Genomic DNA, 21,934 nt, shown 5'->3' with positions numbered 1-21,934 from the left:
TTGCTGGAGAACTGGATTCACTGAGAGTTGATCAGAAACTGTCCTGGTTTTGCCACAATTACCACTCATACTCTCTCAGAGTGCCAGAATAGACAATCCTAGGAAGTGTGGGTTCCTCCATGCAGAAGGCCCTTCAGAAAGTTATTCCCTCCTCTACCACACCACCACCATTACCACCCACCCAAACCCCCTGCCCCCAACCCCCACCTCCCTGTTGCTTATGACCATGACACAAATGCTGAAACTCAGACTTGACTGTTATGAGCTTGCAAGAGCTTTAACATTTCCATCCACATTCCCTGACTCTGCTCCACTGCTGCTTGTTTACTTGCTCCCAATCTCATCTGACTGCTATTTTATATTCAGAATGGCAACATGCTAACCCTGTGGCCTGATATTGTACAGAGACTATGAAGCAACACAGAAATGCTCCCAGAGGTCACAAATGACACCCACAGGAATAGATAAAGGAAAGCAGCAAACTTGCTGGTTGTTGCCTCTGAATTTCCTTTCTTAGACCCGGTGTTATTTTCTGTTCCCTATTTGGGAACACACTCTCCAGTGTGTTGGTAGGAGACTCCTTTCCATTGATCAAATTTCAGCTCAGATGACAACCCTCCACCCCCGCCCGCCATCTCTCACAGGGTTCTGCTCTCTATCCCATTGCTCTTTACTCTGAGATTTGATTCATGACACCTACACACGAGAGATGCAGATTTGCTTCTTTCATCACTTTTTTATTGGGTGTTTCACTCCTCAAGCCCAATGCAAGTCCTGGCACAAAGGCATCATCCATATAAAAATCACTGAATGAATGAATACATGGAAAACTGAAAAACTTGCATAACCTAGCAGTAGATGTCTTCTGTCATGCTTTTCTTTTAGAATCTACAAGCATCTAAGTCTACTTCTAAGACCTCTTTCTAAGGTCTTAGAAATCAACTTGAAAAATACAGTGCTTACATTTGTCTTTCTTTTGTCAATTCTAAAAACATTTACAGGTCAGAAAATGACCAGAGGAAATGGTTTTCTGCCCCACGTCCCCACTTCTCTCTCTCTCTCTCTCTCTCTCACACACACACACATACACAGAACAAGGGCTGTTCACAGGCTTTGCCCACATGTTATCTTTTAATACCAGAACATTCTATGAATCCATTCACCTCAAGGGAAGTGATGTTGTTCTTCCTTCCTCCACCAAGGTTCTCCATCCTATGTCATTCTTTCCCCAAGGGTCATCAGTTTCTCAAATTACCCTGTATGTCTCCCATCTCTTCTCCAGTACTATCCCACCTCAGACTATAAGCACATTTGAGTCTTCCTATGGTCAATAAGCAAAGGAAACAAAACTCTTTTGGAGCACTAAATAATGACTGCAACTTCAGAGTGTTACCATTGAAGGCAAACAGACATTAACTTTGTGTAGAAAACTCCTTCAGTGTTCAACAGTCACTTAACTGATCTTGCCCCCAATGTCTCAGTCTTTCAATCCAGTTAACACCTTACTGCCACATTAATCACTTCCATCTAGAAAAAAGCACTGATTCCTTAGTTTGGAACTTTCAGGCATTCAAACCTATCCCAACAAAAACCCATCTCCTCCCTATTTCCACATGAATCTTCCACTCAACCCAAATGGACTTGGAATACCACATAGAGTGTTTCTTCCACAGGGCTGCTTGTTTCCTCCTCTACCACTGCTTCCCTGAGCCCTGTGCTTCCTTCCAGTCCAGCTCAATTTCTTCCTCATCTAGGAGGTTTTCCCCATAGGACCAAACCTGAGAGCACTTCCCAGGGAAACACTCCCAATGTTTAACCACTGCCTGACACAGTGGTGTTTAGCACTAGAGTATGTGCTTTGTATTAATATGCGTGGATTTAAGTACATGTCCTGTGCAGCAACATCTTACATTACACCTCTTTACACTCCCCCACTTTATCTGCATTTAATCTTTTAAACAATGAAACAAATTTGGCTAGATAATCGAGTGGGATGAGGGGTTCTGAAAAACTGGCAGTTAAATTTCTAAGAGTGGTGGTGACTTGAACAGAAAGGTTATTTCTTCCTCTCGTACCTGGTAGAGCTTGGTGTTGTTGTAAATATCCTCCCAGATTTGGTCATAGTTGCACTGATGCAAATCTTGGGAAGCCATGAAAGTTGGATGAGAGGGAGCCAGTGTGACTGTCTTTGCAGCATGATCTTGGAGTACTTGCATTACTCTCTCAGGCTTGGAAATCTTGAGTAGAAAAGAGAGGACTGGTTGGGAGAAGGGTTATTACCTTTCTCTCTGCAACAATTTGGTCAGATGGACATGAATAAGGAAGAAATTCCAGGTGGATTCTCACCAATTAAAAAATATAAAAACCTCATATATCATGACTCCATTAGATATATAAATCCATCCAAACTCTAAGTATTCAAAGAAACACAGAATTTCACTTAAAATTCTGTAGCAACAGGCCCTCCCTGGTGGTGCAGCAGGTTAAAGCATTGCACTGAGAAACTGAAGCCACTTCAGCATGAGTTCGATCCCCGCCTGCCCCGGAGGTGACCACATGGTGTGGCAGACCTCTCCAGACCCGCCTGCTGCTCCCCTCAGCAGTGTGCTTCATCGATCTGCCTGTTCTGCTCCCCACTGTGTCTCTGGTGAAGCCTCTCACCGTCCCTGCATCTCTGGCCTGTACCCCAGTTCTGTATGAACAAATAAATAAATCTTTAAAAAAAAATTCTGTAGCAACACCTTAAACACAACTGCAAGTGACATTCCCTCAAGGGTGGCACTGATGGAAAGATGAACATCTATCAATTTGGGGCACAAACTGTCTGCTATTAGGAAGCTGCCAGGAGATGGAAAAGGCAGCTATGTACTTGAGGGAACAGACCTAGACTTCTACCTGTGCTGAATTTGGGTTTTTCCATACAGAGGAGAATAGGTCTGCCTGACAAGAATACTAATGATGTCTCTTTCAGGACTGTTGCAAAAAGTGCCATGTAACACGTGCTGAATAAATGTTTCTTTCTGATTTCTGAAGGTTAAGATGAAAAAACTAGTCTCAGAATTGAACTACTTCAGTGTTACAAATATTGCTTTATTTTAGTTATTTTAGTGTTACAAGGAACCTCAAAGATTATTTAACTCAATCTTTATAAAAATCTCAAAGGCATTTTTTGTATAAGTAGGAAAATTCACCCTAAAATTCATATGGATTCCCTAGGGACCCCATATGGTCAAATGATCTTAAATAAGGAATGAACACCACTCAGTGTTAAAAGGATATCCTCTTCAACAAACAATAGGAAAATTGAATATGCACATAAGTTGGATATTTATCTTAGACTATATACCAAAATTAACTCCAAAGTAGATTAAGTTTATAAACATAAGACCTATTACTTTGAAATTCTTATATGTCTTCATGATCTTGAAGTTAGCAATGATGTCGTGGATGTGATATCAAAATGCATACAAAAAGCAAAATAGACAAATCTGACTACATCAAACTTATACCAAAGTATACAACTAACAGAATGAAAAGCCAAGTGACAGAATGGAGAAAATACTTATGATTCAAATATCTGATAAAGGGCTAGTATCAAGAATGCATAAAGAACCCCAATAGGAAAAACAATAAAGGTTAAGAGGGTAGATGTCATATCTTGCTATAACTTAAAAAAAAAAGAGGGGAAAATAATACATAGAGATCCTGTGTGCCCTTCACTCAATTTCTTTCAGTGTTGACATTTTGCAAAACTATAGTATAATATCACAACCTGTATACTGACAGCAACATAGTCAAGATATAGAACATTTCCACCATAACAGTTCTCAGGTTGGCCTTTTATTTCTGCACTCCTTTCTCTTCCCCACCAGTCTCTCTTTGGTCCTTAGAACCCATGAGTCTGTTTTCCATTTCTAGAGTGTTGTATAAATACATTCATATACTTTCAATGGGATTGGCTCTTTACACTCTTAGTTCCTGAGGATTCTTCCAGGTTTTTGAGATATCATGAATGTGTTCTTTTTTTATAGCTGAATGCTATTCCACAGTATGAATATACTCCAGTTAGTTTAAGTAACTACTCACTCACTGAAGGACATCCTGGTTGTTTCCTGTTTGGGACGATTGTAAATACATCTGACACAAATGCTCATTTAAAAAAAAGGGACGGAAACCCTATCACACAGATATACATGTCCCATAACATGGACAAATCTTGAGGATATAACACTTAAGTAAAATAAGCCAGTTACAAAAAGACCATTACTTATATGAAGTCTGTAAGAGCACTGAAATTTCTAGAAATAGAAAGTAGAATGGTAGACGCTAGAGTCTGGGGGTGGAGAGAGGAGAAAGCAGGAAGTTGTTGTTTAGTAGGTATTGAGTTTCAGTTTTGTAAACTGAAGAAGTCCTGGAGATCTGTTTTACAACAGTGTGAATATATTGAATACTACTGATCAGAACCCTTAAAAGTAGTTAAAGTGATAAGTTTTGTGCTGTGAGTTTATTTTTAGGCACAACAAAATTATGATTGTGTCCACTATTTTTATTTCACAGATGAGGAAATAAAATTTTAAGGTTATGTGACTAGAATGATCTCACATAGAGACAATGCTCAAGCTGAACTAAACTCAGCTCTTTTGGCAATTGTTAATCTTTTGAAACCAAACAGAATTATTGAAGTTTAGTAATTAGGTTAGAAAGTTCCAAGGAAGGCCTTCACAGTGAATTCATGGCCAACATTTTTGAAAAGGGAAGAAAAGTGAATTTTCAGAGAAGGATTTAGCAAGAATTTATCTACAAAGGAAAAGAGTTATTTTCTTACCTGCAAAAATTTAGCTTGGGTTTGCATTAATGCATCTATTCTTCTTTGTTCTTTTAATTTGGTCAAAAGCTTTTTTTGCCAAGGATCACATTTGGGCTTAATCTAGTGAACAAACACTCTCATAAAATTAGAACAGAATAGAACAGAATGGTTCTCGATAAAACTTACAAGCAAATTGATTCAAGAGCCTTCCAAAATGGGATTTGGTTTCCATGCTAGAGAATTTACTAGAACATGTGAAATCTTAGAAAGGGTCTGCTTGGGTTCACAGAGGCCTAGCCCATGAGATGCAGTAGACTCATCTGGGATGGCAAAGCCCCATTAACAAGGTATATTTCAAAACTCTATAAGCTTTATAGACACCAAATTATGACTAACTCTCAGACTTCTGTTTCAGCTCTAAGCTCCAGTCTGTTATGTCCAACTACCTCCTTGAGAGCTATACTTGGATGGCAAGTGCAACAACTGTCAACAGAAAGTCTGGCATCCCTGACACTGACCACCTATTTGCTCAAGCTGTAGTTGGTTGACTGCCCTCCTTTCCCCCTGTCCATTCTTAATGCACAAGACATAGAACAGCTGATCTTCATTGTTCATGGATTTCAGGATTTGCGATTTTGCCTAGTCACTAACATTCCTTGTAACGCCCAAGGCAGTTTTGGTAGTGCCCTCCTGAACATTCACAGACATATACAGAACAGTAAAAAATTTGAATACCCTGGCCCTCCCTGGTGGTGCAAAGGATTAAAGCACTGCACTATGATCCCCGGCCAGGGAGGTGACCCACTTGGCCAGCAGACCTCTCCTAACCTGCCCACTGCTCCCCTCAGCAGTATACTTCGTCGATCTGCCTGTTCTGCTCCCCATTTTGTCTCTGGTGAATCTTCTCACATCTCTGGTATGTACGTACCCCAATTCTTGTATGCATAAATAAATCAATCTAAAAGAAAATTCTGAATCACCCAAGTACACATTCCCAGCTGAGGTCCATAGGATGATGGGCAGTGATTTCTGCTGTCATGCTATAAATAAGTACTAGGTTTTTGTGGCCAATTTAGTGCCATATTTGTATGTTTGTGTTTTTTGTTGGCAATTTCATTGTTAAAAATGGTTCCCAGAGTAGTACTATTGCACTGTATACAAGAGGCTGTGACATATCTGGAAGATGAAATGCCAGCGATGACAATCTGACTTGTGTTATTGGCCACAAGTTTGACATGAATGAATCAGCCACATATTACATAAGATACCATTAAACAGAAACATTAATTAGTTGATGAACCTAACCCTGTATTTCCCCCATGAGGGATGGTTCAGTATTTGTTGATTCTGTGTGGCAACTTTGTAGACTATGCCACAAATAATAAGAACTGACAGTACTCACCACTCCCCATGATCATCTTGTTTAATCTATTTAGTTGTACATTGTGACTCGTTCATCTCCAGCACTGAGGACCGTGCCTGAGACATAGTGTGTGCAATAGTTTTTGACTAAAACCTGGAGTTGCAAAACTCAGTGACATCTTTGAGCATTATTCCTTTTTCTCATCAAGTAGCCAAGATCACTAACAACGTGAAGGCAATTTTGACCCAGATAGAAAGGGGTGCAAGAGTATGGGGAGCTTCAGAGAAGGCATGTCAGCAAGGGCAACTTCCAGGACCTGAGGCAGGAAGGATCTGGGAGACCTGAACATAGGGCCAGGTTTTCTGCCCTGACTTTTCTGGGAGCAGCATGCTCCTGTGCATGGTCTCAGGGGGTGATTTGCTGAGGGCACTGGGAAGAGGGAGACAGAAGGGACCTGATGGAGCTGGTGCTGCCAGGCTGCCCTGCCTGCTTGGAGGAGAGTGTGTGACATCCTGGTGGCCTCACTGCCCAGTGACCAACCCCCCAGGTGTCCTACCTTTATAAAGGAAGTCCAGTTGGCTCTCTTTTTCAGGGCCATACCAGATGCAGCTGAGTCCCAACTCGCTGCTTTAGCGACCCCAGCTTCATAGTCTGGAAATGTTAGCATTCTCTGTTGCTCCATGAAGATACTTCGAAATTTTTGGGAGACCTAAACAATTAAAAAGAGAGACGTGTAGCACAGAAAAAAAAAGTCTCACATTGTAAGCAATTTCAAAAGCAGCCTTGGAAACAGTCTTTGATTCAAACTAATTCATGAACATTGTCTCTGGTAGTAGCATGACCTTAAATTTATATACCTGAAAGCACATGTACTCAGCTTATTATTATACTGTGTGAGTGTGTGTGTGTAGATTCACGTGCGTTACCTGTTCCAAATATCTACCCTAAAGATTGGCAATATATGTAATATATTCATTTATATGTATTTTGACTTGGATTCTAAATATGAGGTAAGCTGTCTGCCTTTGGAAATGGTTTCACTTTTTCTGGCCACCTTGTAAGCTGAGCAGGTAAGGATTAGATAAACCCTAATCCAGTAGCGTGACCAAGATGTTGATCCGAGAAGGGTACAGAGGCCAGGATCTGTTAAAACCCTTGGGTGCCTTTATCGTGCTTTGTCTCATCGTGTCTCATTTCAGACTGAGGCTACCAGTGCTTCCTCTGTCATAATTTCCTACTGCCAAAATGCTGAGCCCTCCCTCCCTGGTCACCGGGGCCTGCTGAGCTGTGGGACACCATCATCAGTGTACTGGCCATGCTGATTCTTGATTTCCTCACTACTGTTGCGCCTTTTAAAGGCACAGATGTGGCTCTCAAGAACCTACCACATAGCGGTGGTTGCACAACAGTGTGAATATACCTAATGCCCTTGCATTGTATGCTCAGCAGTGGTTAAAGTCATAAATCTTATGTTGCATATACTGCATTACACACACACACACACACACACACACAAACTCTACCACAGTGCCACATACGCTAGGACCTCAACAAAAGTTTCTGGAAGAAATGAATGTTTGTCAATCTCAGGACTGGATTCTTGCAATAAATGCTGGTGTCTTCCAGACTGTGCTTTTAATGACTTTTGCCCCTCTCCACACATGTCTGTTAAACATCTAAATACAAATTAGTTAAACTAAACAAAACTTCAGGTCGAGTTCTTCAGTTACCACCAGCCACTTTTCAAGCACTTAACAGCCTCCGGTGACTAGTGGTTAACACAGGGGCAGGCAGGCACAGATCGGGTCTCCAGGGCAGGAAGCTCCGTGAGCAAATGGCCTGCAGGTGGCGCTACCAGCTGCTTCTCCAAGGGCCGACAGCGTTTCAGCCTCTGCAGACCAGGGCTCTCTGCTGCCACCTCACTGCGGTGGTTGTAGCAGGAGAGAGGCCGTAGACAACACATAAATGAACGTCATGGTTTGTTCCCATGGCACTTTAAAAGAAAAACACAGATAATGGGCTGCTGGATATAGTTTACATCTCCAGGGCATTAGGGAACCACAATAAATAGTACCCCATAAAGGAACGCTTCAACAGCAAAAACTCTTCCTACATCAAAAATGGTTGTAATGTGATTAATTTTCTTGGGGGCACAATTACTATGGCATATAATACTGTTGTAAGAAAATCCGAAGTGCAAGTTATCTCTTTGTAAAAATAAGCTGTTCTTTGGGAAGAAGGCTACTCCTTGAGAGTATTTAGATGCTTGGTTATTACTGAACATCTAGTGTGTTGTAATTATTTTTATTTGTTTTGACTCTCCCTAATCATCATCGGATGCTGATGCTGTTTTTTGACTATCAAGACACTTGGTGATAATGAGGGCTACTGATACTCGCTTAGAAGAATTCTGCCATGGGTAGTGATGAACGCAACAGGGAAAGACGATCCAGAAAGAAAACACCGTCCCCTTCAGAGAAACTCGAGGCCACAGGAGACCTTCACTCCAGTGACCTGAAGAACCTGTGCTGCACAGAACAATAGTAGAAATACTTCTGGTGAAAGAATGCTGGAATAAAGACTCCTGAAAGTAAAACCTTAAGGTCAAGGCAAATGGTGGAAGAGCAATCAGAGACTCCTTACATGAAGAGTATTCAGAAACATTCAAGTTTTATTTTCCCTGCTTGGGTCAATCAGGTCATTACCTCCATGCAGTGCAAATATGTGCTCACAGATACTATACACCAAGAGATAGAAATGCCCCTTTACTGTTGTAAGTCTGGCTAAGAACTTTGCTATAATAAAGCTAAAGTTCTCGGCCATGACCCTATTTTTCCATTTGAAACGTGCATGACCTCTGTAATGGGAGTTAAGTTTCTGGAAGTGCATCACTGTGTGTGTCAGAGGAGCGAAAGCGTCACCACTCAGTAAACACGGTGGTGAGTAAAAAGAACCTTGCTGGTCGGAGACAGGGCAGCACTTTCTGAGAATCCAATGGCTATAGACACCTGAAAACGCTGCCACACAAATTTGCCAAATCTTGGCTATGTTTACATCATTAACTATGTACTATAACCTATATTTTTTCCTAAATTCTGAAGGAAAATAAAAGCCTACAATCCTTCAGGGCTGGATATTCAGGAGATGAAAAGGACGTTCAACTGCTAATCTAAATCTTACCTATTACTATTCTATTTACTTATCCTCTAAAACAATTGGGGCAGTATAAATGTCCAATTTTGGGGCAAATGCAGTTTTCTTTTATGAACACCTGTATATATCTGTAAACACACACACACACACACACACACACAGAAAGAGTCCATTAAGTACCAAGGAAAAAAGTTCCATTTCCTTAGCAGCACCCACTAGCTCCTCCACATCGTAGGGGATATTGAAATGGGAGAGAAGGCGCCTCAGCTGAGGTTTCAGGTCTTCTGTTTCTGTCGTGTGTTGAGGTAAGACAAAAGGAGCTTCTGTTCCCATCAGTCCTGAAAAAAGTTCAAGTCAGCAGTATAAGCTCATTGAACACCAGATCGGGGAGGAAAGGGAGAGTCCTTCGAGATAACTGGAGGTAGGGGCCTCCTCTGTCCACAGGAAGGTAAGTCTGTCCCTGGCCCAAGCTTCTGTGTTTATAGACTGCACCATGTTCTGTCTTAAACATCACTTTAAACACCCCTCACCAGCCCTATCTGACAGATCCTTGGTGCTGGTTTTCTGGGAGAGGAGCAAGAATCCCTCAGCTGCTGTCAGCCTGCAAGAGAAAATCAACAGATCCTTTAGGACCTGAATTAGTGTGTGCAGAACTATTTATAGTCCTCATGGTAAATAAAGAGAATGATTTATAAATGAATCAACTAATCAGAACAGCTGAGTGCTTTCACCTGGCTCATTCCCACACGTCATTAGGGATCTGGTTTAGACACGCTCTCTTCTCTGATGGGTTGGCTGCCTCTCCAGACACCCTGACTGGACTGCATAAATATGTCACTCAGAGTGAAGAACTGATCAGGTTTATTAAGCATCTATAACTAAGGGCAGGAAGACTGTCATATGGAGTCAGAAGGTAAGTCTTTTTAAAAATCATGTAACGTTGGGTCCTCCCTGGTGGTGCAGCAGGTTAAAGCACTAAGTGACTAAGAAGCTAAAGTCACTCAGCATGAGTTTGATCCTGGCCCCGGAGGTGACCCAGATGGTGCGGCAGACCTCTCCTGACCCACCCGCTGCTCTCCTCAGCAGTGTACTTCGTCAGTTGGCCTGTTCTGTGCCCCACTCTGCCTCTGGTGAAGCCTCTCACCACCCCTGCACCTCTGGCCTGTACCCTCGTTCTATATGCACAAGGAAATAACTCTTTTTTAAAAAATCATGTTAAAACTGGAAGGACCTTAGAGATCACTTAATATGAAAGGCTTAGTTTGGAGATGACTAAACAGAGAACCACGGAAAAAGGATAACATAAACATGGAAATCCACAGTGAGGCTACAACAGGAGCAGGTCTAGAACTCAGTGCATCCAAATTCAAGCCCATTGCTTTCTCCTGTCTCTTAATTCCCCAGTTATAACAATATAGATACAATTTCTAAGAAAAGCATTTGTTATTGGTTCCCCATTATAAAATATTCACACTTGTTTACGTAAAAGTTTTAACATTTTGGTGTATAAAAATTTTCAAACAAGATCATATGACAGGACAATACATACACAAAATGACAATTTTCTTTCCTCCATGTTATCCCAGAAGAATGAAGATTAGGGACCCTTCCTGGAGTGCAACAGGTTAAAAGTGCAGCACTGCAAAGCTAACAGCAGTCGCTTCACTGCAAGTTCAATTTCTCGCCAAGGAGGTGATCCACATGCCACAGCAGACCTCTCCTGTCTCGCCCGCTGCTCCCCTCAGCAGTGTATTTCAGTTAATCTGCCTGTTCTGCTCCCCACTCTGTCTCTGGTGAATCCTCTCATCCACCCCCCCACACACACACCTGTGGCCTATATGCACAAAAAAATAAATCTTAACCAAAAAAAAGAATGAAGATTAATTTCTTACCTAAAATGCTGGTATCTGTAGGGCCTGGAGATACAGAACCCTGTATGTCAGAGTCAGTGTCTACAACACGGGCCTTCTCGTTTTTCTCATCAACTTCAGGCACTTCATCAACAGTTACACTCAGCACTTTGGAAATGGGCAGATACTGGAGCGCCTGAGGAAGGACACAGCCAGAAGGTATCTGTCAACTCAGTTCTCATAGAAGCTTCCAGAGGTAAGTCCAGAGAGAAGCCATTGCTTTGATAGAGAAGAGAGGGAAAGTGATAGATGTTGATCTCAGGAGTGTGCCCAATTATCAGAAGCTAAATCTGCAGCTGGGAGACCTGGTACTGCCATCACTTCCAAGTGACCTTCACCTTGGGGCAGGTTGCACATTGACCACATTGACCAAACACCCATCATGGACAAGATACTGTGTGAAGTGCTAGAGATACAAAAACGAGTAAGCCATACACCAACCTCAAAGAGCTCACAAGTTAGCAGGGAACCCAGAGTAATGAGCAGATTGTTCTATCATGTGACTGGGAAGAGCAGTATCAGAGGTGCTCCCCAGCTTGACAGACTAGGGAAGAAATGAAATAATGACAGCCAGGTTTCTGGTTTGAGTCATTCCACGGATGGAGCTCTCATCCACTCTGTGCATGGTGTTAACAGTGAGATAGGAGTAGAGGAGGAGGAGGAGGAACAGATTTAGGTGGCGAAACATGAATATTTCTAAAGTGGAAATGTGATCTGTCCCTCCTTTCTGGTGTCTCTAGCCTAGGTTAGGGCCACTCCTCGGCAACTCTTTACCCTGACTTACACTTAATCTGTTCTTCTCACATTGCATTTCAGTGGGGCTACTGTATTTGCACCTGTTCCTTCTAGCTTGGGGCCCAGTTACTTTTAGCGGCAGTTGGCCCAGCATATGTACCTGGCATGTATCAGGCCCACAGAGATACTGTGAAATAAAAAATGTGAGCCTATACTTGAAAGCATCCTGAACATGATGATGAAATCAAGAACTTAAGAGTGTTGTGAAATAGTACAGAGGCAACTTTCAGAAAGCTAACTTAATGATTTTAGAGCAAGCTTCCAAAAGACAAGTGACGTGTTATTTTTCCTGTCATTTGTGAGGCAGATGGAATACAGAAACTGACAATCTAAAGTTGGGCAATAGGTGTAAGAAAACAATGTGTTGACCTTTGGGGAGGCCACTGTGTCATCAAGTAACATGCTTCACATACCTGCAGATAGTGGTGAACAGTCCTGAGTGAGTGCAGGTGACACACTAGCCATTTTGTGTAAATGGTCAGGTCTTCCTGGGTCACTAAGTTGGGAGGGTTGCTTTTTCCCATAAGTAAGTTTTCTCGGGCAACAGACAATCGTTCAGCTCTCTGAAGGGCATCATTATACTCCTGCATAATGTAGGCAACTTGTTTCTATTTAAGAGAGATGCAGAGTCAGAACTTGGCTATTTACAAGTCTTATTATCTTAGTCATTTGTTTCCAAGCATAAAGAAGAATGCTGTCTGGGGGCCAAATAAAGGCTCTTGGACTATCAGAATTCTTCCATATTCTGAATTCGACTGACAATGGCAGGGATCACATCCTTAGGACTTTGGAAGAGAGAGACCAGCCAAGTTAGGGCATAAGGATGTTTGGTAACTGGAGTCAGTGTCTTAGCTTTTCACCTATAGCAAAGAAGGCCAAATCTATGAAGAAAAGAACATTTTCTATCACACAAACCTTCCTCAAATCCTTGAAAAAAATGTCCATTAATCTTCTGTCACAAGCATAACAGGCAAGTAGGTTAGTTCCTGTTAGTTCCTTTACCATCTTTAGCTGTGACTTAATTTTTTTTTTTTTGTCAAGCTATATACTGTTGTTGGGAATATAAATTGATGAAGCTATTATGGAAAACAGTATGGAGATTTATCCCAAAATTAAAAATAAAACTACCATATGATCCAGCAATTCCACTTCTGGGGCTATATTCAAAGGAAATGAAATCAGTATCTTGAAGAGATATCTGTATTCCCATATGTATTGTGGCATTTACTTACAGTCAAGAAAACAATCTTAAGAGTCTGTTGATGGATGAATGGATAAAGAACATGAATTAGACATACAGATGATAGGTAAGTAGGTAGGTAGACAGATATAGATACAGATATAGATATCTTACATAGATATAGTCATCTTACCTGAAATATATACACAGATGTAGATATACAAGATCTATATTCTATCAATAATATATAGAAATGGAATATGATTCATCCATGAGAAAGAAAATTCTAGCATCTGCAACACCATGGTGAATGTAAAGGACATTATGCTAAGTGAAGTAAGCTAGACAGAGAAAGATAAATGCTGTATGATCTCATGATATTAGTTATATGTGAACTTACACACACACACAAATATTCAACTTGTAGAAGAACATAAGATGGTGGTTGCCAGGGGACTGTGGGGAGGGGGAGAGAGGATATTAGTTAAGGGTTACAAATTTGCAATTAAGTGGGATGAATAGGTCCATATATCTGATATATAGGCATCACATTTATAGTAGTGTATAGACAAACTTATCAGTCATTTTGATTTACTGTGAAAACTAGAACACTGTCTATGTTCAGGGGTTTCCTACCTTGTAAAGAGGATAAAGCTGCTCCATGATCTTACTGTGCTGGCAAAATCTCTTCCACCTCAGCATGTGTAAATATTTACTCTGGGCCAGCTGGGTAATTCTCTCTGTATAATACTTTAACAACAACAGCAATAATAATTAACAGTTAGAAGAGAAATATAATGGAAAGTTTGAATTTAGTCTTGAGAACACTAACAACAGGAGAATCAATATCTGGTTGTTGGGAAAGCTGTATTTTTTTCTATATGAAAACCATAAAATAAATGGCTCAATGTATCACTCAAATTTAAATAAAGAAAGTAAGCATTTCTAAATCTATATAATCTGTTGCCAACTGAACAGATTGGAGTCTAAAATGTAAAGCATGTTACAGGCAAAAAATTGTTTTATGCTCCAAAATAGTTAAGTAAGCCAACTCTTTAAATATTTTATTTCTGATGCTAGGGCTAATACTGGCTATGACTGAGTGAGTAGGACCAGACTGATTCTCCTATCAAAAACGAAACAAAACAAAACAGAAAATATTAACAAAACACACAAAGCAACTGTTTTCTGCCATGGGACAACAGGCAGTGGGGTCTGTGGTTCTTGAGAAAAGGGAAACTCATGAAATGAACCCCATCATCACCTTTGTTTCCTGCCTAACCAAGGTGGTTTCTGAATCATCATGAGGGACAACGAATCCTAAACAAAGAACGATGATCTCTCTCTGTGAAGGACAGAGAAGTTGAAGTTTGGGCCGCTAGGCAGCTGGAGTTTTGCAGGGCAGAGTACTGAAGGGGGGGAGCTTATGCAGGGAAAGGGCTTCAGAAACCTGCACAGGGTCCTTTGCCTGCTCTGCAGAGTGCTAAGTCATGCGTGCAAAGAGTAGGGCTCATGAGTCCGAACCCTGTCACCAACCAGAGAACTGTTACCCGAGTTCACGCAAGCTAGGAGATGCTCTGCTGCCAGAGTGAAGCGTCCAGAGGAGTTCAATGGAAACAACAGGGGGTCACACTTTAGTAGCGAGGATTTAGTAATTGAGTAAGTGTCATCCTAAATTTGTGCTCTCACCAGGCTTAACACCAAGTCTTGAGGGGCTCTCCCTGGTGGCGCAATGGGTTAAAGTACCACATTATGAAGCTCTCCGAAGCCACTGCAGCAGAGTTCATCCCCACCAGGGGGGTGACCCACATGGCGTGGCAGACCTCTCCTAACCCGCCCGCTGCTCCCCTCAGCAGTGTACTTTGTCAATCTGCCTGTTCTGCTCCCTACTCTATCTCTGGTGAATCCTCTCACCCACCACACCTCTGGCCTGTACCCAAGTTCTGTAAGCATAAGTAAATAAATAAAACAAAAAAACAAGTTTTAAAAGTATGAAGATGATATGCAGGTAATTTAATTGCTTACCAGAACGAAGTCTAATACTCTAAAAAAAATACAATTATGTAAAATTGACAGGTCTGGCATCCTAACAAGAAAAGTACCTAGATATGCAAAGAAGCAGGAAAACTTATACAGGAGAAAATTAATGAAGAGACAGAAACAGGTATGGTACATGATGAAATTAACAAACAAGGACTTTTTTTTTAAATGGTACTTTTTAAAAAAACTGAGGCAACACCATAAGAGTGAGAGTCACACCTCTTTAGATGTGTGTTTTCACATCGCTCCCACCACCAAGTACTTCTAGTCCCTGGCCACAGTCCATTGGCTCTCCTTCACCCCTCTCCTCTGCATACTCCCCCTCTGGTAACCTCAAGTCTGCAGCTGGATTTCTAGAGTTTGTTTTGGGTTAGTTTTATCTGTTTCTTTGTTTTCAAGAAAAGACTTTAAAAGAATTAACATCACACATCTCTTATTAACGTGCACATCTCTTCAAGAATTGAAAGGAAATTGTGAATATAATGAGAGAAATGAAAATGACCAAAATAATCAAAAAGAACTTCTAGAAATACATGAAATGAAAAATTCGTTGGATGGGTTGACAGTACCAAATAAAAAGGTTCACAAACCTAATGGTTACACATGTATAGGAACTATAGAAAAGTACTGAGAACAAAAGACAAAACACTAGAGCCTCAGTTATTTATGAAACAGTATGAAGTTATTTAACAGATGTGTAATTGGAGTCTCATTAGGAGAAATGAGGACAGAAAATATATTTGAAGACTCAATGGCTGAGATTTTTCAAAAGTTGATGAAAATAATAATATCATAATCTTCAAGTTCAACCAATTCCATGCAAGGAAAACATGAAAAGTTCACCAAGGGATGTCATAATCAAACAGCTTAGTCAGAAAATCTTAAAAGCAACCAGAGGATGAAGGACGTATTGTGTTAGCCAGAAGACAATGGAGCTGCTTCTTTGAAGTGATAAATGAGAAAAGCCATCAACCTAGGATGCTGTATTGGACAAAGATATCTTTTTAAAATAAAGGCAAAAATATTTTTCAAGGAAACAAAGACTGAAACAATGTGTTCCTGGCAGATCTTTACTATGAGAATTGTTAAAATTAAGTTATTCATGCAGATGATAAACATTATATATGATGTTTACATGGTGAAACTTAGAGTTCACCAAGGTTTCTCAACCACAGGGTTATTGACATCTGAGACCAGCTAATTCTTGGTGGTGGGACTGACTTGTGGATTGTAAGTGACAGCAGCATCCTTGGTTACTCTCCACTGGATACTGGTGGCAACCTCCCTCACCCAAAACTGTGACAACCAAAAATGTCTCCAGATATTGCCAGACACCCCCTGTATCCACCCCGTGCTTCTCCCTAATAACACTGCTGTCTACAGAGAAGTTAAAAGAACCAGAGATGATAAGGAAAGAGAACCCCAGGTGAAGTCAACAAACTGATTGCAAATAGAATCCCAACATCTTTTGTTTCGTTATGATTAGTTTATTAGTTAAAATTAACTAGTTTCTAATGAACTAATTTGAATGCACAGTGAAGTTATAACTCAACACAACAGTAAAGAGTAAGGAATTTTAAAAGTCAAAACAATAAGTGGTCATTACGGAAAATCTAGAAGGGCCCTCCCTGGTGGCTCAAGGGGTTAGAGCACAGCACTCTGAGGCTATCCACAGCCACTGCAGCATGAGTTCAATCCAGGGAGGTGGTCCACATGGCACAGCAGACATCTCCTGTCACTGCTTCTCCCCTAGGCAGTGTATTTCAGTAGATCTGCCTGTTCTGCTCCCTTCTCTGTCTCTGGTGGTTCCTCTCATCCTTTAACCCCCACACCTCTGGCCTGTAACCCAGTTTTTGTATGCATAAATATATTAATTTTGAAAAAATACTTTTAAAAAGAGCAAATTAAGTATCTTTCCATCCAAAGAAAGATTGCCACAGTTTGGTCCTATGTGTATGATAAACACACATACACAATGTTGTTAACTAATGTTAGATCAAAACATAATTATCTATTATTATGCCCCCAAAATGTTTAAAACAGAACAATATTTTATCAAGTATAAGTTTTCTTAACCCTTCTCCTATTGTTAGATACTTAATAATTCCAATTTTTCACTATTATTACTATGATGCAATAATGATCTTTGTGCAAAATCTCTTGATTTTTAAAATTATTTTCTTAAGAGATTTTCAGAATACCTTCTCTAAGTCAGACAACAGCTTGCTGAGGACAGAGACTTAGTGTTGTACTATCTCATTGCACCAGTACAGAGAGTAATTAGTAGAAACTTCAACTGGTTAATGACTAAGCTGAACTGAATTACAGTGTGGGTCTCTTAACAAAGAACAGAATTTACCATACAAAGTATTGCAAACTACTTATGTAGAGAAAAATTCCACTCTGGCCAGACGATACACCAGAGAGCCAACTTTGTTCATCGTTCCTACAAATTCCAAATCTGCTTTTCAAGTTGTAAAATGACCCTTACCTGCAACAGAAGCAAAGGTAAATTTTCAGGCGTGTACTCTCTTCTTAGGCAGCTCTCTAGCTCCCTCTGCATGGCATCTGCTTGAACTACAAGGGCCTTTGGCTCAGCCACCTGAATCCGTGGGCAACAAAGCCAAGGGAAACAACAGCAAATGACAGGGTTTATGACAGCAAATGGCATACACCTTGTGAGGACTTTTACACAACACATGATGAGGCGATACCACAGCTCCCAAATAATGAATTTAACACCACAAATCAAGAACTGTAAAAGTGAAACCATGAGAAAAATCAGTAATTTCCAAGGAAGTTGTGAGTCAGCACTAAGCTGAGTGTTCCGTTATTTTGTCCTCATAACCACTATCAATAACATCAGATCTTTGTTTGCAAGAACAAACTTTTCTTGCCATACATTTCTAAAAGTTACAAAAAATCAAATTTGTTGCTACATTGAATAGCCTTCTCCCCTACTCACCTGTAAAGTTTTCTTTAATGCCAGCTCTCTTTCTCTTCTAAAGTAAGACATGTCCTTTGGTATTTGAACAGAGCTGCAGAAAGTTTCATGCAAGAGAAGTGGTCATTACAGAAGTTTAATAAAGCTGGTTATAAACAGGCCCTGCTGCATGTGTTACCCTTAAATCTGTTCATGTCTAAATTAACATGTGTCATATTATACTGGATAGCTGGGGGGCGAAAGGCCTCAGGCTTCTGTTTTCTGAGGACTCATGTATTCTTTGTTTTTGCTAAATCTTTCTCTGGGTCACTTTTCTTCTCATCCCCACATTGATATGGTCTTCCCTTTTACCCTATATTCCCCTTTCTCTTCCAATGCCACAGTACAGGAAGGGGCATAGTGGTGAGAATTTTTATTTTCCCCCATCTGTATGTATTTCCATAGTCTTATCACTAACAAGTACTGTGCTTCTCAGACTTCAGTCTGAAGCTAACAGACACATCTTATCATTTAAATAAAATCTGATTATTTAAATAATTTTTTTTGGTTTTGCTCAAATATTAGAGAGTAAAAGTGCCTTTTATTTATTTATTTTAAAACGATTTATTTATTCATACTGAACTGGGGTACAAGCCAGAGGTGCAGGGGCGGCGAGAGCATTCACCAGAGACAGAGTGGGGAGCAGAACAGGCCGAATGACGAAGTACACTGCTGAGGGGAGCAGGGGCAGGTCAGGAGAGGTCTGCCTGGCCATGTTGATCACCTCCGGGGCTGGGGAATAGAACTCGCATTGAAGCAGCTGAGGCTCGCTTGCAGTGCTGCGTCCTAACCCATTGCGCAACCAGGGAGGGCCTGAAAGTGACTTTTAAATGTCAAAAATTAAATACTTTGGAGAAGACCTTTAACAAAGTTCCTGCTTCAGAAAAATTCCCCCTAGGAAAAACACAACAGAGGTGCCTGCTTAAGCCTCCTGGACCTGTGACGAGGGAGCTGTTTTTGCCACGGTCTCTGGCACAGGAGGCACCAGCAAATACCCCATGCCATGGGGTCTGGTAAAAAGGTGGGACCCCCCCAGTCAGGAGGAGCGCTCCCCATTTGGCGTCAGCTATACCCCTGAATTTTGGGCACATCAACAGACAGCCACCCAGGTACAGAGGCTACTTTCTCAAGGTGGAACTTTGCAAACACTGCAAGGTCGTTCTGGAACACATGTAGGACGCCACCTTGCCAGCTGAAGAGGACATGCAGTAACATTTAGGTTAATATCACTCATATGAGCCCATCAGTCCCCATGGATCAATCTTAAGGGATGGTGAAAATGGGCTTAGTTTTCACCCTTGACAGCAGTCCCTCTACCCAAGCCCCTGGAGGCAGTGGTCCGGGAACGAGGGCAGTAGCTGACAGTCAGGAGGCCCTCAGCCCTGCGAGCCTAGCAACACACTGAGCCATCTGTGCAGAATTCCCGTCTGCACTTGGAGATAACGTCTTCTTATCTCCTCGCACTGTTGCTTTGTTGAAAAAGATTTTTTTAAAAAAAAAAAATGAGGCAGGCTCTGAAAGTGCCTTGAGAGTAAAAACATTGATAAAGCAAATGCATACTTTCTATGATTGCTTGGGTACCCGAATCCTGGTTGGCCTCATGAAGGAGAAGAAACAGGAACCAGCTCAAAAGGGGGCTGAACCGTTAAACAGGCAGTCAGGGACGCAAAGAAACTCAATTTTGTGCTGTCCTATTGTCTAGATTGGGCAGGGCTCTGGCTGCCTCTCCCAACCCTGTCTTACTCAGATTATGTCTTTCCTCTCAGTTAACCCCGAGGTGTCTCTGAAGGCTCTAAAAGAGACCAGTGAACATCAATAGTGTGTACATCACCCCTAAAGGGATGACTGTTCAGAAATAAACATTTTTTATTTAATAAACATTCACTCTTTTTTCTTTTCATTCAATAATCATCATGAAAGTCTTAACCCTCTCAAAGACCTGGGCTTATGAGGTAAAATGAGGGAGAAGACATAAAGCAAACAAATAAAAAATAAAAACCAGACAATCACACAGTTACCCTTCGTTCTCAATAATTTTTTTTGGTTTAGTGCAGAATGACAGTGCTGCATTGATTACCAGGAGCAGGCTGTTTGCCATTTTTCTTTGTCTCCAGAATCTACTACAACACCTGGCCAAAGTATTTATTGGCTTAATTAGATCTTCCAGGTGTAGTGTTTTTTTGGTGGCCTGGGGGGATTAGAGAAATACAGGTATCCAGAGATTTCCCCCCACTGTGTCCTAAAAAACCACTTCAAGAAGCCTTTCTTATACCATGTACCTCAGCAAGCTGGGGTGCTGCTTGCTCTGACTTTAATTGTACAATATTAACATTTCATCTGTGTATGATGTATAACAGTTTTCAACATATAACAATGTCCTTATAACAATGTCCTTATAAGGCTGGCAAGGTACTCATTTCTAATCTTGTTTTTTCAAACAAAGAAACCAAAATTGAGAGACTATGACATACATGGTTCAATTACTTTCCTATTTCACCATGAAATCTGCTTTGTGTACTCAAGTGCTTTAAATACCAAGCTTATAAACTAAAGGCTAACACACCTATTTACTGCTACTGCTTCTAATCTTCCCTCCCCATTCCTCAACACTGCACACTTTGTTTACTCTGCTATTCAACCTAACAGGGTCCTCAAATAATTCCTCGATCTTTTGTGGTAGTCAAAAACAGGAAGGTATGTAAAGGATATTACTTAGGGTCTGACTGGGTGATACTGTCCAAAAGAACTAAATTGCTATAGAAAATCTTAACTTTACATTACCGAATACCTAACATTATTTGTTGTAAAATTCCTCATCAAAATCAAGGTCAAATTCAACTAAAAATATTACTCAATAAAAAGACCTCTTATCATTGAGTATTATTTGTATAACAGCCTCTGGAACTTGAAGATAATTGTATTTGTCAAATGTTAAGTACACTTTTCTATTTTCTTTGGTAGACATTGCCTCTAAATGCCTTCATAATTCTAGAATATAGGAGGACCTTAGGAGCAGTGGTCATATCTGAGCTTGAGATAATGCAAATTGTCCATGTGGCGCTACTGATGGAGATAGTGTCGTGAGAGCTGGGATCAAAGCCAGGGAGACCGTGCCTGTACGTTACCACTATTTACCTGTAAGCTCTGGAAGCTGTTCCCTGAAGAATTCCCTGTTCTTCTATTTCAGACTTCAGTTCAGCCAACTGCACAGCCAGTTCTTTCTCCAACTGTCGGACCCTTTCTGTGGAAGCAACCTTGTAAATTTCATCCATGGTTTGCAATGACTGTTTTTCTGTATCCTTGAAAAGAAAGAGCACAAAGTTCATGGCTGACTTCCTTGGTGACCATTACCTAGTGTGTGGGATTTTGTCCAAAATATCATGTCAACTTTGTGGAACTTGAACAATGTGAAGAAACAGTCACACGAGACAGTGGTTGTTTATGATTTAATTACCACTTACTGAACTAAAGAAAACACAGGTTAGACTCTCCTCTGACCAAGTCTTTGGTCAGCCCAGACATCCTCAGAAATTTCTCTACTCCAGGTTTGCTTTGTTTTAATGAGAATATATTCTTCCTGACCTCTGTAGTCTTCATAAAGACTTGTGAGCATTACTCATGAAATTCTTTGAATGATGGTTATTATTTACTTGTAATTTTTGCTTCAACTGGAGCAAACTATAGGTGTATACAGGATCCCTCT

The 21,934-nt window shown here is 40.8% G+C and overlaps 1 protein-coding gene across 1 annotated transcript in view; it reads right to left on the bottom strand.

Moving 5' to 3' along the window:
* Positions 1-21,557, bottom strand: part of LOC101630485 (transmembrane protein FLJ37396) — a 74,256-nt gene extending 52,699 nt beyond the window's left edge. The window contains exons 1-9 of the mRNA XM_004674075.1: positions 21,367-21,557; positions 19,304-19,423; positions 18,214-18,286; positions 17,740-17,850; positions 12,442-12,636; positions 11,216-11,369; positions 9,504-9,661; positions 6,727-6,879; positions 2,076-2,237 (exon numbers count right to left, since the gene is read on the bottom strand). Of these exons, the coding sequence (XP_004674132.1) occupies positions 2,076-2,237; positions 6,727-6,879; positions 9,504-9,661; positions 11,216-11,369; positions 12,442-12,636; positions 17,740-17,850; positions 18,214-18,286; positions 19,304-19,423; positions 21,367-21,557 (1,317 nt within the window). The remainder of the gene's footprint in view (positions 1-2,075; positions 2,238-6,726; positions 6,880-9,503; positions 9,662-11,215; positions 11,370-12,441; positions 12,637-17,739; positions 17,851-18,213; positions 18,287-19,303; positions 19,424-21,366) is intronic.
* Between the last annotated feature and the right edge of the window lie 377 nt (positions 21,558-21,934).

The sequence above is a fragment of the Condylura cristata genome, unplaced genomic scaffold (assembly GCF_000260355.1).
Source record: "Condylura cristata isolate star-nosed mole 26May11 unplaced genomic scaffold, ConCri1.0 scaffold00001, whole genome shotgun sequence".
In the NCBI taxonomy this organism is placed as follows: domain Eukaryota; kingdom Metazoa; phylum Chordata; class Mammalia; order Eulipotyphla; family Talpidae; genus Condylura; species Condylura cristata.
Note: the sequence above shows the minus strand (reverse complement) of the source record. Positions and strands in the feature narration are given on the sequence as shown.